The sequence below is a fragment of the Phocoena phocoena genome, chromosome 1, assembly GCF_963924675.1.
Source record: "Phocoena phocoena chromosome 1, mPhoPho1.1, whole genome shotgun sequence".
In the NCBI taxonomy this organism is placed as follows: Eukaryota; Metazoa; Chordata; class Mammalia; order Artiodactyla; family Phocoenidae; genus Phocoena; species Phocoena phocoena.
This window is the reverse complement of record NC_089219.1, coordinates 152,121,837-152,136,543: the sequence shown is the minus strand read 5'-3', so window position 1 is coordinate 152,136,543 and position 14,707 is coordinate 152,121,837. Positions and strand designations below refer to the sequence as shown.

The 14,707-nt window shown below is 56.1% G+C and overlaps 1 protein-coding gene across 3 annotated transcripts in view; it reads left to right on the top strand.

Moving 5' to 3' along the window:
• Nucleotides 1-13,515, top strand: part of TMCC2 (transmembrane and coiled-coil domain family 2) — a 35,269-nt gene extending 21,754 nt beyond the window's left edge. Inside the window, exons 1-4 of one of the 3 annotated variants that reach the window (XM_065879535.1) lie at nucleotides 2,541-2,567; nucleotides 10,657-11,597; nucleotides 12,807-12,942; nucleotides 13,204-13,515. In XM_065879535.1, coding sequence (XP_065735607.1) covers nucleotides 2,541-2,567; nucleotides 10,657-11,597; nucleotides 12,807-12,942; nucleotides 13,204-13,515 — 1,416 coding nt within the window. Of the gene's footprint in view, nucleotides 1-2,540; nucleotides 2,568-3,386; nucleotides 3,570-10,656; nucleotides 11,598-12,806; nucleotides 12,943-13,203 lie in introns of those variants that run through there. The other 2 variants (XM_065879527.1, XM_065879520.1) reach the window with 2 other exon arrangements.
• The last annotated feature ends 1,192 nt before the right edge of the window (nucleotides 13,516-14,707 follow it).

Below are 14,707 nucleotides of genomic sequence, written 5' to 3'. Positions count from 1 at the left end.
AAGTGAATCAGCTATACATATACATATGTCCCCATATCTCCTCCCTCTTGCATCTCCCTCCCACCCTCCCTATCCCATCCCTCTAGGTTGTCAGAAAGCACCAAGCTGATCTCCCTGTGCTATGCGGCTGCTTCCCACTAGCTATCTGTTTTACATTTGGTAGTGTATATATGGACATGCTACTCTCTCACCTCGTCCCAGCTTACCCTTCCCCCTCCCCATGTCCTCAAGTCCATTCTCTATGTCTGCGTCTTTATTCCTGTCCTGCCCCTAGGTTCTTCAGAACCTTTTTTTTTTTTTTTTTTAGATTCCATATATATGTGTTAGCATACGGTATTTGTTTTTCTCTTTCTGACTTACTTCACTCTTTATGACAGACTCTAGGTCCATCCACCTCACTACAGATAACTCAATTTCGTTTCTTTTTATGGCTGAGTAATATTCCATTGTATATATGGACACTTAGGTTGCTTCCGTGACCTGGCTATTGTAAATAGAGCTGCAATGAACATAGGGATGCATGTGTCTTTTTGAATTATGGTTTTCTCAGGGTATATGCCCAGGAGTGGGATTGCTGGGTCTTTAGTCATGTATTTCAATAAAACCTATGATGTGTCAGGCATTTTTACTCATGTTCCCATTTGATCTTCCCCTCTCTACAGCCCTGGGAAATAAGGATCATGTGTATGATTTTGCAGCTGAGCTGCAGAGAATCTCCAGGGCTCAGCTCACCCACCCTCTCCTCCAGCTCCGGATGCCACCGGTCTCATCCCTGAGGCCTTTTTCTCCAGACTGCTGCTTTGTGGGTGCTGCCGCCTCCTCTTGCAGTTGTGAAGAGGCGTGTACAGGGCCTGTGGAGGCCGCATTGCTAGCGAGTGGTGGGGTGAGGAGTCACAGCAGGCCTTCTGACCCGAGCCCTCTGCCGTGGGCCGAAAGGTGTAACCTGCCCCCAGGGAGCGAGGTGTCTTCCTGCAACACACTCCTCTCCTGCCGGGGCTTTCCAAGCCCCCCCCCCTCCCTTCACGCACCCCTCCCAGTGCAGTGGTAGACACTGAGTCACAGAGCCTGTGCTCACTCGACCAAGCTTCCATAGCAGGTATGGAGCTGAGACCCACACCCTGGTCATCACCTTTTCCACCACGTCATGGCACCTTGGGCTCCTGCTTCCCACCCCCAGGGCAGGAAGCTCTGCATCCTTGGCAGATTTGGGAACGTTTCAGACATGTTAAGACAAGAACATACTCTGGAGGAAAAGGGACCTCTCTGCTGCTGGCTTGCCTGGCAGACATCCCCCTGGTTCCTGTTTGTCCCTTTTCTCTCAGCAGACTAATGGCTCACCCTGAGCGCCACCCCGCTTTTTCCTGCTCTTCCGTTATTGTGCTGATGGGTGAGTTGTCCCTGGAGGGGAGCCGAACCCTCCCATTAGGGAGACGCCAGATACCACCTCAGGGTCATCTCAGTGGTGCGGTGAGGCCTCGAAGGAACCTCTTCGTGGTGCTTCTGAGCCTTCATGATCCTGGGCAGCTGGGGAGTGAGACCTTGTGAGGTGTCATGAGAGCCCCAGGGCTCGGCTTACTCAGCCCCCTCCTTGCCTCTGGGCTTCTGCTGCTACTGCCTTCTCCTTTTTCTCCTCCCCGCACCACCCCCCCCAGTTTTGCTTGGAAGAAAAGTTTACATATGTTAGCTTGGCGGAGCCTAGAAGGGGGTGGGGGGCAGAGGAGGGATGTCTTGAGTGTGAGAAGACCAGGCTGCCTCCGTGGCTACCTAGGACAGACTACAGTAGCTGGACTGCCTTCCATCTCAGCTCAGTGGGATAGATCAGGCAGTCATCTACAGACGTCAATACCAGGGAGGGTCAGTCTTACGCTAGACACAGTGAAGTGCCAGGATATAGTTGAGATCCGATCCCTGCCTTCCTGGGATCATTAAGACTTAAGACTTGTTTATGCAAGAGGAACAGTGCACATGCCCAAAGCATGAAGAAAAAAATCAAGTGCCGTAGGCGGGAGGTCATTTACAGGTGTGGGAAGCTGCCGGAAGTGTCCCTGACCCCACATGGCCCTGACTGCTTATGCTCGAGCCAGCCCCACAACTTGGGACCTCAGTGTTGTGCCCTTGCTAGGCCCCTGTCCTCACAGACCCCAAGTGATTGCCACCACAAATGTTTGTAAAGTTTCCATGAGCCTAGGGTGTGGGGACTTCTGCTCTTGGTGTTCTGGCTGAGGGCCCTGGCATTGGGCCCTAGAGATAGCACTGGGCCCTTATCTCCGTGCACCTTCTTGAATTTGGGCCGCCCCGTCAGCGTGATCCATGCCGATCCTTAATATTTAAGCCCTGAGTCTCTCACCAGGCTCAGGTGGGTGCAGAATCTGCGTCGTCTTTGGTGATTCTGCTGTGAGAAACTGCCCTTAGAGAGGCCCAGCAGATCCCTGAACTCTGCTGGCCACCCCGGCACCCTCCTTACAGCTAGCTCTCCGCAACTGTGGGTCTCTCGCCCCCTCTGCTGGCCGCTCACGGGATTTCTTGCTGGGACTGTCAAGATGAAGTCCAAGGAGGAAGAGACGGCTGTGAGTTTGCCATCCATGTTTTATCTTGGGTGTTTTTGCTGGGGGGTGGTGGAGGGGGGGTGTGACGAATGGGAAGTAGAAGCTAGCGGGGAAGTAGCTGGCAGCGGTGTCCAGAGCAGAAAGTCGATTTCTAGGATCTCAGAGAAGAGGAAATCCCCTGGTGAGGCTGGCTACTGTCTGCTTCCTCCAGGCAGTTATTAGAGTAGGGAGGAAGCCTTGGGAGTGATGGTGCCTTCAGCCTGTGGGCAGGGCAGCGGGGAAAGAGGCAGAAGACTGCAGGCTGAGCTGGCTGTGTTAGCATCTGCCAAGGAGTCCCCTCCAGGCTCCAGCCTTTTTGGCTTTGAAGAGCTCGCCTCCATCCTGGAAGCCTGGCTAGGAGGTCCACTTCTGTTCTGAGGCTGAAGAAGGGAGTTGATGGGACTGTGCCTGTTTGTGAGAGGGGCTTCTGACGGTGAGAGGCACTTGTGTGCGAGGCATTTGTGCGTGCATGAGGGGAGGGGAGGGGAGGGGAGAGGGGGGGAGGGGAGGGGCTGGGCATCCATCCCGTTGGGTGAAAGATGCAGGTGCACGTGTTGCCATGTGCTTCCCCAACCTGCCCCCAGGCAGGAGTTGCTGTCTGTCACACCTGGATGTCCTCATGAACACTGGACTCATAGTGGCAACAGCTGGACTTGGGGATGGGCAGGGTAGAGGAGGGCACCCGCTTGGTAATCCTCCCTTTCTCCTCCCAGATGGGAAGGTGCAGCCGTGAGCCCCAGGGAGGGAGAAATCTCCCAGCGCAATCCGCCCCTAATCCCCAGGCTGGGCCTCAGACTGGAGATGGCGGCTGCAGAGCCTGGGAGCTCCGGCACACCTGCTCGCAGACCCCGGCTTTCCTTGGCGAGCCCAGTGCTGCCCAGGGACTGTGATCCCGGGGGCCTGGCACAGCCTGCAGAAGGCTGGGGCCTCAGGGCCGCTGGTACCCCAACACCAGCACGGCTTTGGGAAACGGTACCTACACAGGTGAGGCCCTGGTAGGGATGGGGGTGGGGTTGGGGGATGGAAGAAAGCCATTTCTGGAGTTCGTCAGGTGGGCTGTGCTCCCCTCCAGTCTCTTGGGTTGTGGCCCCCTCTCCTCTTCTCTCTCCATTATAGAGATGGGAGAAGGGAGGAGGGGTGAACACCAGGCCTCCAGGCTTAGGCTGACGGGTGCTGGCAGGGCCCTTGGGGTTGGGTGAGGGAGCCCTGGCAAAGAAACCTACAGACGTCACAACGCGTGAGGCCAGAGGAGCTGACATGAAATTAAGCGGAAGGGGTGTTCCCGGTTGTGGCTGCCTCTGTCTACAGAGAAACAGTGACCGGGAGGGAGGAATGTGAAGGGCCAGTGAGCACGATCCCCGTAGGAGGGTCCGGAAGGAGCAAAATGCTGGGTGCTTGGAGCTTTGGGAGAATTTGGAGGATTGAGAATAAAGGAGGTGCCAAGGTGGGAGGGCAGCTCCGGGGTTCCAGCCAGGGTGTGGGTATGAGGAGGCAGAGGGAACAGCACAGCAGGGCATTTGTGTGGACAAAAGGGCATTGTTCTCAGCAGGGCAGGGAATGAGGCGGCTGAGCCGAGGATGTAGTTTTGACCAGAACCAAGGGGTGGACCTATCAGAAAGGACTGGAATCGAGGGCTAGATGAGAGGAGTGTCGCTCGGCCAGGAAGAGTCACCCTTAGGCTCAGGGCGGGAGGAAGCACTTGCTGGCTGCAGGAGGAGGCTGATTGAAGCCTCCACCCAGTGCCCGGCTGCCTAGAGATCGTAGGTGCTGCATGAAAGGATGCGAGAGTGAGTTTCCTCATCTGTTTGGACTCTGCACCCTGCAGTCCCTCGTAGCAGTGTAAAATTCCTTGTAAAGCCGCTGAGGGCACTCATGCAACGAGGAAGGGGCACTGCAGGAAGAGCCAGGTCCCTCACGCACCTGCCCTTGAATCCCTCGTGTGGCAGCTGGGGTCTCACTGCAGGAGTTTTTCATCTTACTCTTACCCAGTGAACAGCCCCAGGTGTATATATGTAATATATCCTCCTCCACGTGTACCCCTTTATCTAAGCATTTGCCTCCCTGCCCTCTGGAGAAAAGCCACTTGGGCTCCCAGGCACCAATGGAACCACTGGATGGGCTGGTGCCTTCCCCTCCCCCACCCCCTGCCTGTTCCTGCCCCTCCCTGCCCCTCCCGCACCTGGCTTGGGTTAGCCGTGATGATGCCTCCAGAGCCGGGGTTGAGCGGCTTCATAGCACCTGCATTATCTGGGAGAATGGGAGCAGCCCCTGGCTAAGGACCAAGGGTTGGCGTAATCTTCCCCGTCTGCTCTGGCTGGAACATCAGGTTGGTGTGGGAGATGTCAGGTTGCCTCCCTCCCAGCTTCATTGTAGGGTCACACTGCCTCTTTGGGCAGGGGGTGGGGTGTTTGCTGGCCATGGCTGTTCCTCTCCATCCTGGCCTGGCTTACCTCCCTTTCCCTCGAGGAAAGAGGGGAATCTGTGTGTTCTCCATCCTGAGAAGGGTGCTCAAATCAGAGTCACAGGGCGAGAAGTCAGCAGATGGAAGCATCTCTGCTGACTCACCCGGGCCTGACAGGCCTGTCACACTCACCTGTGGGGCTCTTAGTCACTGCAGCCCAGGAGCAGCACCCCGCACGGACCTCAGCCCATCTGGTCAGACCCACAGACAAAGCAGGGTTGACACCTGACTCCATTGCTCTCCACCCTGGGAGGGGGCATACAGGCCACCTGACCCGGGATGACAGGGCCACCCTGCTCTCCTAAAGGGAAGCATAGGAGCCCCAAAGCTCTTTTCTTTCCTCTTTTTTTTTTTTCCAAGAGTGACCTTAGTGTTGGCTTTCCAACCCCTGAGCAGGTAGCTAGGACAGGAATCATCTCTGCAGCTTGCTCTGGGGACCCTAACAGGAGAGCACTTTGTAAATGTAGGAGGAGGCTGCCTCTCCCTGGGGGAGGGGAGTCACAGGCTGGGGGCCATCTCCGGTCTCCTGGGAACCTGGGAGCACAGGTGTGGAGCACGCATTCCTTGCAAGTGTGATTGTTGATATGGTCCATCTTGAAGCATGTTTATAATGTGTTTGTACTGTTGCTAGAGAAATAGACCCATGATTCACATCTCACAGTTTACATGGCTAGCGTCCTTCCCCTTTGCACTGAGGAGCTTCATGTAAGCTTGCATGCTTCTGTCCCAACAGTGTCTGCCTCAGGGACCCAGGCTGCCGGGCCAGTGTGTGAGAGGAAGACCCATGTCCCGTGTCTGGCCGGGTTAACATGGAGATGTGAGCTCAGGCCCCGGAGGAGGTGGGAGCCCTGTAATCTGGCAGAGCACCTAATCCGGCTTCGCTCAGCTCTGCTGGAAGCGGGCAGGGAGAAGAGTCTGAGGGGCTGTGAAGCCTCGTGGAGCGGATGCTCCCAGGGGTGTGTGTCACCAGAGCAGGGAGACGAATAGGGAAAGTTGTGCCCCAGACACTTCTGACAGCGTCCCAGCTCTGGCTCTTCCAGAACATTCGTCAACACTTCTCGGACATCACTGTCTGTGTAGAACAGTGTCAGTGACCTCAGCCCTGGCTGGTGGGCACCCTGAGCAGGGAGCGTGACCTGGCCTCTGGGTTGCCTTGTGTGGATAGGGGTCATGGAAGAAGCATGGGCCACTCTCCATGGTTCTCCTCTTCTTAGAACTTGCCCCCCCTGTGCACAGGGATTCTTCCTGGGGTCAGGTGCCTGCGGAGTGTCTGGCCTCTCTCAGGCAGGAGAGTGGGGCGAGGAGGCCGTGGTGTTGGTGGCTAGGCATGGACAGAGGGCTGGGTGGCCTGGGCCGTGTGAGGCTCTGTGACAGTTTCGAGAGAGGAGCAGCAGTGCCTGTGTAGCCCACCCACTGCCGTGCTCCAGGCTGGGGGACCCTGGGAGTTTTCACCTGCTGGTGACCGGGAGTTCAGTGATCTGTATTGCTCCTCTTTTTAGTGAGTGAGTTAGAGCTGCTTCTTCCCTTTTTTTTTTTTTGTCTGTGCTGTGCAGCACGTGGGATCCTAGTTCCCCGATCAGGGATTGAACCTGTGCCCCATGCCTGCAGTGGAAGCACAGAGTCTTAACCACTGGACCACCAGGGAAGTCCCAGCTAGAGCTTCTGCTGTGTTAAAAATGTGCCCATAAGATGAAGGACTCAGATACCGTCCCGCAGACCCACTCTGTAATAGGACATGGGCTGGCCCTGCAACCTAGGCCAGCAGATTGAGGGCCCTGGTCTTCCACACCCAGGTTGTGCGACCATCACCTCTTTCTAGTTCCGGAATATCTTCATTATCCCTAAAGGAAACCTGTACCCATTAAGCAGTCACTCCCCATTTCTCCCTTCCCCAGCCCCTGGCAACCGCTAGTCTGCCTTCTGTCTCTATGAATTTAAGTATCCTGGACATTTCATATAAATGGAATTGTACAGTATGTGGCCTTTAGTATCTGTTTTCTTTTACTTGGTGTACTGCTCTTGAGATTCATCCACGTTGTAGCCTCTATCGGTACTTTATTCATTTTATAATCAAATAAGATTCCGTTGTGTGACTCTACCGATTTTGCTTACCCATTACCCAACGATCAGTGGACATTTGAGTTGTGTCCGCCCTTTGGCTATTGTAAATAGTGTTGCTGTGAACATATGTGTACGAGTACTTGTTTAATACCCGCTTTCAATTCCTTGGGGCTGCACCTAGGAGTGAAATTGCTGGGTCATAAAGTAAATCCATGTTTAATTTTTTAAGGACCCTCCAAACTGTTTTCCACAGCAACTGCGCCATCTTGCATTCCCGCCAGCAAAGGTGTGAAGCTTCTGATTTCCCCACATCCTCGCCAACACTTGTTATTTTTCCTTTTTAAATTATAGCCGTCCTAGTGGATGTGAAGTGTCAGTTGATTGTGATTTGTTTTTGAGCACCTGCTGTGTGCCCTGAGATTGTACTGTGATCATTGCCTTCATGGTCTCATTTTATCCTCCTGACAATCCGTTGAGGTGGGTAGAAATACCCCCTTTTTCTAGATGAGAAAGCTGAGTCCCAGAAAAGTTAATGACATATCTAAGGGCACACAGCTGGTAAGTGACAGAGCCAGGATTCTAAACCGGTGTTTGCTTCCACACTTAGTGCCCTTTCCATTGCCCTGCATGGGCCTTGTATCCTGTCTCGTTGCAATTCTTCTTCTTTTATTTTTTGTGAGCAAATCTCATTCTCCTCATGCTCTGCCAGATTCATCCCTCTTAACAGCTTTCTCATCTTTTTTCTTCTAATGCTCTAATTTTCCTTCCTTTGTTAAAGCATAATCCCTCTTTGTACCTCTGCCTGTCTGTCTGCAGCCTCCTTGGCTCTTTTTTCCTGGTCACCTTGTCTCCCTTTCGTCCTGAAAGGGCGCTGCAGCCTTGGGGAGGGGGGGGGTGAGCTTAGGGAGAGGAGGGAGTGGAGAACTCCCTGGGGGCAGGGACAAAGAGGCATGTTCTGTGACTGGAGCCAGCCAGAGGCTCCAGGCATTGTAGACCCAGTGGAGGGGCAGGAAGGAGCTGGGGTCCTGCCGCAGGAACCCCAGGCTTGAGTCTGGGCCCCAGGGCAGAGAAGAGGGGCGGGAGGTGGGGAAACGGGTGGGACTGCAGCCCACTTCAGCTCACCACCAGGCCCTCCTGCTGATTTTCCTGGAGTGTCTGTTCTCTCATTCATGGGGATTTCACAGCCAGCTTCAGCTCTGCTTTTCTATTTGTAAGCCAGACAGCCACCAAATTGAGGGGGAAAAGGCTCTAAGCTGCCAGACTGGAGCCCGGACGGACAGGGAATTTGCTCTTTTACACTCCCTTGTAGTCCAAAGCACTTTTGCTTTTCACAGCGAGTCCGTGTCTCATTAGGTCCTCCGACACTCCTCCAAGTAGGTGGGACTGACGCTCTCCTCTTTATAAAGATGAGCCCGCGACCTAGCTGAGCATCAGGCAGTGAGGCCGCCAGATCCCAACTCATTTTCTGAATATTCTTTCTCCCACGCAGAGAGTGGAAGAGAGGGAAAGTGTTGACTCTCTTTGGAAAGCACAGCGGCCTTATAAAGGGGTCAAGTCCTTTAATCTTAAAAGCTGTGTGTTGCATATAGAATTAAATTTTGCCTCATAGTATCAACGTTGAGCAAGTTTTTTGGTATAATCTTTTAAATAAACTTCATTTCCTCCGCGGCACCGACGAGTGCCTCTGTCTGCCTGTGCTGTACCAACTGCTCACTACACATCCTCTTGTGTTACCCTCACCAAAGGCCTGAGAGGAGATGTGATTATCCCCATTTTACAGGGGGGGATACTGAGGGTCAGGAAAATCGAGAGATGGGGTGTTTGCCATCACTGCAGGAACAGCACAGGAAGAAGGGCTTTCACTGCACGATGCACTTTGAAGTCAGATTGCTGCAACGAGTAGACCTTGGGACGGGTCACTAAGGGAGACTGTGGAATTGGCTCCTCTGATATACAAGGTCCTGAAGGTATCGGCACCCGGCAGAGGGCAAAGGGACATGCGGGGAGACCCAAAGCACATGTCAGAGGAAAGTCCTGACTTCAGGAGGTATGGAAAGGGATGGGTTTTGTACCCAGCATCCCCAGTGGAACGGGGACCTGAAAAGGCTGAAGGGGAAGCCCACAGAGGAGACACCCTCCTCTGGCTCCTGAGTTTGGCAGGGCTATTGTTTTTAACAGCGTTTGCCAATAATTTCGCACCTCGGCAGAAATGGAGCCCAGTGACTTCTGCCTGTAATTGGCACGGGCTGCTTCCGGTGCGTGAGCTGTGAGCTGGGGCCACTTTCTTTGTGTTTAACCCCTTCCCCCATGTGTACCTCACCCTGCCCCCACCCCCACATACACAAAAAGAGCAACTATCTGACCGGCCCAGGGTGTGCTGTGTGTAAAAATACAGGGGGTTGAGCCATTTCCTGCTGCTTCCGTTGTTGCATGGAGATAAGACACTGGGACTCGGCTGTGGACAGCGGTCCTTCAACAGGCTGAGGCGGGTCTGGCCCTGGGAGAGTGGGGCTCCAGGCCCGCCTGCTTTCATCCGACCTTGCTTCCCATCTTTCCTATCTTCTGTGACCTTTCCTTCCCCTCTCTCCCTGCCCCCTATCCTCTCTCAGTCTCTCTGCTCCATTCTCTGTGCCACCCTGATGCACTCAGGAAGCCTGCCTGCCTGCGAGGAAAAGGCGCTGTCCTCTCCCTCCTGCACATTCACCTCCTTCCACGCTGGATGGCTGGTACCCCCAGGCCCCCAGCCTGGGCCCTGCTTCCCTCAGCCTGTGGGTTACTTCTGGGACTCGAGACCTTGGGGACCCAGCCAGCAGGCAGGTGGGGGTGTGCTCCTCTCCCTGTCCTGGGAGACCGGGCAGGGCCGGGCGCTCCCGCCATCATGAAGCGGAAGAGGTTGCTGACGACCCCAGGGAGCTGGAAGGTAAGGGCAGGGCTGCGAGAGGTGTCCGCTGAGGCAGGTGGCCCGCTGCACTGCACTGGGGAAGCCCAGGTGGGGAGGGTGCAGGGAAGTGCTTCCTGTGCCTGCATGGGGCCCAAGGGTAGGCTCTGGTCAGCTCTGAGGGAGCGGCCTGCTCCAGGCAGGAGCCTTCTGGAGGGCTGAGTCCAGAGGGACAGCGTGTCTCATCCCCGAGAAATAACCCCGTGACTGCAGTGAAGCCTCAGACCTGCTTGGTCCATGTGATGGGGCAAAAAGAGTTCTGGGCTGCCAGTTCTGTCTTCCTGAAGCTGTTTGTCCCTGAGCAACTTGCTTGAACTCTCTGGGCCAAAGGAGGAGCAGGTCTGCCTAGACTGCCTTTTAGGGTGTTGTGGGGATTGGGTAAATAGCAGCTGTGCAAGCCCTTCCTAAATGGCGGCTGTGAGGGAATACTGTTGTCATTGCCATTATCCTTTCGGACTCTTTCCTTAAAGTTTCCTGTTCAACCTGCATCCGTTTTCCAGGCGGTGAAAACCAAGTCCAGAGTTGCCCAGGGACACACGAGGGACCCCTGTGGGCCCCCTCCCTTGGTTTCCTGATTGACTTACGCTTCTTCTGCTTGCCTTCTTCCCCAGGTCGACAAGGGGGACCTCGCGGCCCTGAGCCTCCCTGGCGGCCCTGGCCACGGTGACGCCGATGGCCCCATCAGCCTGGACGTGCCGGACGGGGCCCCGGACCCCCAGCGGACCAAGGCCGCCATCGACCACCTGCACCAGAAGATCCTGAAGATCACGGAGCAGATCAAGATCGAGCAGGAGGCGCGGGACGACAACGTGGCCGAGTACCTGAAGCTGGCCCACAACGCCGACAAGCAGCAGGTGTCCCGCATCAAGCAGGTGTTCGAGAAGAAGAACCAGAAGTCGGCCCAGACCATCGCCCAGCTGCACAAGAAGCTGGAGCACTACCGCCGGCGCCTGAAGGAGATCGAGCAGAACGGGCCGTCGCGGCAGCCCAAGGACGTGCTGCGGGACATGCAGCAGGGCCTGAAGGACGTGGGCGCCAACATGCGCGCCGGCATCAGCGGCTTCGGGGGTGGCGTGGTGGAGGGCGTGAAGGGCAGCCTCTCCGGCCTCTCACAGGCCACCCACACCGCCGTGGTGTCCAAGCCCCGGGAGTTCGCCAGCCTCATCCGGAACAAGTTTGGCAGCGCTGACAACATCGCCCACCTGAAGGACCCCCTGGACGACGGGCCCCCCGAGGAGGCGGCCCGGGCGCTGAGCGGCAGTGCCACGCTCGTGTCCAGCCCCAAGTACGGCAGTGACGATGAGTGCTCCAGCGCCAGCGCCAGCTCGGCTGGGGCGGGCAGCAACTCGGGGGCCGGGCCCGCTGCGGCGCTGGGGAGCCCCAAGTCGAACATGCTGTACGGCGCCCCCGGAAACATGGATGCCGTGCTGGAAGAGCTGCGGGAGATCAAGGAGGGCCAGTCCCACCTGGAGGACTCGATGGAGGACCTGAAGGCTCAGCTGCAGAGGGACTACACCTACATGACCCAGTGCCTGCAGGAGGAGCGCTACAGGTGTGTGCCGCCCGGCCCAGCCCTGGGGAGAGGGGCCGAGCACCGGCTTTCAGACTTGGTGGTAGCAGCAGACGGGGGAGCATCTAGAAGGGTCCTGGGCTGCTGGAAGGGGCCAGGAAGAGGCTCCGAGGACCCTTCCACCAGCTTCCAGGGCAGCTGGAAGTTAGGATTATGGGGCCTGTGGAAGGAAGGCTCTGCCCGTCTCAGGAGCTTTGAGCATCTCTACTTGATGATTACATGGTTGTTGTACAGAAGGGGAAACCGAGGCAGGAGCCAGATACATGGCCTTTTACCTGGAGAGAGTCTGGCTAAGAGCACTGACTCTGGAGCCAGGTTACCTGGGTTCAGATCCCAGCTCTACTCTTTACCCTTTACCTTGGACAAAGTTCTTACTACTCTTCGTACCCGGCGTCCTCATCTGTGAAGCGGGAATAACGTGAATCCCTGTTCACAGGGTTTGTGAGGATTGAGTCCAAACCTGTGAAGTCACCGTATGGAGGTGTCTGGCATGGTCCGTGTGAGCGTCCAGCCGAGGCTGCTGGGTCAGCCTGCCCCCTCCTTCCCTTCTGTCGGCTCTGCTTTTGCTCTGCGCCTCCCGTGTGCCATTTGGCACCTGCTCCTTGGGATTCTTCGGGATCTTTTCTTTAGTTAGCGCTTCTTCTTCTTTATATATGTGAAGAAGGTTTGGAAAGTTGAGGGGGAAACCTGCCTGAAAGCTAACTACACCCCCCGCCCGCCATAGTAGTCATCTTCTCTATTTTATGCCTTCAGAGCAGGGATTGTGTCTCTATATATCCCTGGGTCCCTGGTACCCAGGAGAGCATTAGCCCAGGGCTTAAGGGCCGAGGTTGTTGAAGTCAGTCAATCCTTGACTCCTCCATTCCATGAGCTCTGTGATCTCAGGCAAGTTCCTCAACCTCTCTATGCCTCGGTCTTCTCGTCTGTAAAATGGGGATGACACTAGTACTTACCTTGAAGGTATGTGGAGGAGGATCCTATGGGATAATGTGGCTAAAGTGCCTAGCCCAGGGCCTGCATATAAGAAGTGCTGTGTACGTCGTAGCTTTCATTGTTGTTGCTGTTAAAATTGGACAGGGCTGGACACCTGGGGTGGGTTGAGTCATTGTTGAGAATGAGTGAAATTGATCCTGCGGGGAGACAAGAGGCTTGGGGAGCTGGGACTGGTGTCATACCTTCTCCCTCCGCCAGATATGAGCGGCTGGAGGAGCAGCTCAACGACCTGACCGAGCTTCACCAGAATGAGATGACCAACCTGAAGCAGGAGCTGGCCAGCATGGAGGAGAAGGTGGCCTACCAGTCCTACGAAAGGGCCCGGGACATCCAGGTACAGCAGCCTCAAGAGGAATCCGGGAGCGGGCTGGTGCCGCCGCTTCCCCTTAATCAAGACTTCCACTTGCCACCGTCCTCCCCAAATAGTCATCATTAAAGGACTCGGGCCCCTAGCTGCAGCTGACCACCCTCTACCCTGCCTGGCCTTCGGAGGGGGCACCCTGTGCATTGTCACCTCCTCGGAGGGGCAGGTAGGGTTTCGGCTGGGGGCCTGCCCGCCCCGAGCTCCAGTGCACCCACCCCTGTGTCCCTGCAGGAGGCTGTGGAGTCTTGCCTGACCCGGGTCACCAAGCTGGAGCTGCAGCAGCAACAGCAGCAGGTGGTGCAGCTGGAGGGCGTGGAGAACGCCAACGCGCGGGCGCTGCTGGGCAAGTTCATCAACGTGATCCTGGCGCTCATGGCCGTGCTGCTGGTGTTCGTGTCCACTCTCGCCAACTTCATCACACCACTCATGAAGACCCGCCTGCGCATCACCAGCACTGCCCTCCTGGTCCTCGTCCTCTTCCTCCTCTGGAAGCACTGGGACTCCCTCACCTACCTCCTGCAGCACGCGCTACTGCCCAGCTGAGCGGCCGGCCTGTCCCGACCCCGTGCTCTCCCCAGCCCCCAGCTGGCCATGCTTCTCCGGGGGAACCCTGGGACTCCCGAGTCCTTGGACTTCATCATGTGTCCAGTTTGGCCTCCTGCCCAAACTGTCCATTCCAGCGACTTCTGCCCCCTTCTCTGTCCTTGCTTCTTCTGGCCAGTGCCTCCTCCCTGTTGGCCTGAAGGGAGCCGTAAGTGTAGCCCTGGCTGGAGGCGGTGGGGGCGTCGGTGGCCAAATGGAGCAGAGGACACCCGGATGGACTGTTTTGATTATTTACAGTCACACAAGGGCTCCTCCCAGCTGACGCAGATGCCGTGGGTCAGGAAGGCCAATGAGAAGAGGGGCAGGAGAGGGCCATGCCTCGGCTTTCCTAGGGAAGAGCCCATGCTTCAGGCAGCTCCGGCTCCCTCTTTGTGGAGATGGTCAGAATGAAGGCAAGAGCTTCCACTGGCCCCGGGGAAGCTCCCCAGCTCACCCCTCCCTCCTCCAGAGCTGGGTTGAGGCTGGGTTCTGGGTTGGGCCCTTCTGGGATCTGAAGGATGCAGGCTCTGGAGGCCAGTTAGGTGTGGCTTTGGATTTGTGTGTTCCCTGTTATCCTTTCTTCCTGTCCCTGGATCTGCTCTTTTCAGGGAAAGAGGCCCCAGGGGTCCCAAGCCTCAGCCCAAGCTCTTAGGGTTCTGTTTATTTATTTATTTATTTGTTCCTTTGTCCCTTATTCCCCTGAGCTCCAGGGAGAGGTCCCACCCCCACCGCCCTCTCCGGTCCTCTCTCTGAAGCCAGGGCTGCTGCTTGGCTGTCAGGTACTTCCATGCCATTTAGATCTGGAGACTCCTGGCTGGGGGAAGCGGGGCAGAGCCACCCAGCCCCACTCTCCTAGGCAGCGCCTCAGCCTCTTTTATATGTCTGTTTATTCTGTATGTGTGTATTTGTGTGGGGGAGGTTGTCTGTTGCTTTCTTTTTTTTAAGGCTCTGGAGTGTTGTGTATGGTTTCTCTTCACATCCCAGCCTCCCCAAGGGCACTTCCAAGAAGAGAGGGGATTTGTCGGAAAAGGAGAGAGAAATCCCCTGGAACAGGGGAGGGCAGTGCCTGCCAGCTGTTGTGGACCTTCCCGAGAAATAAATATCCTCTAAATTTTCAAACCATCCCGTCTAGCGTTGGTTGATTAGGCTGTTT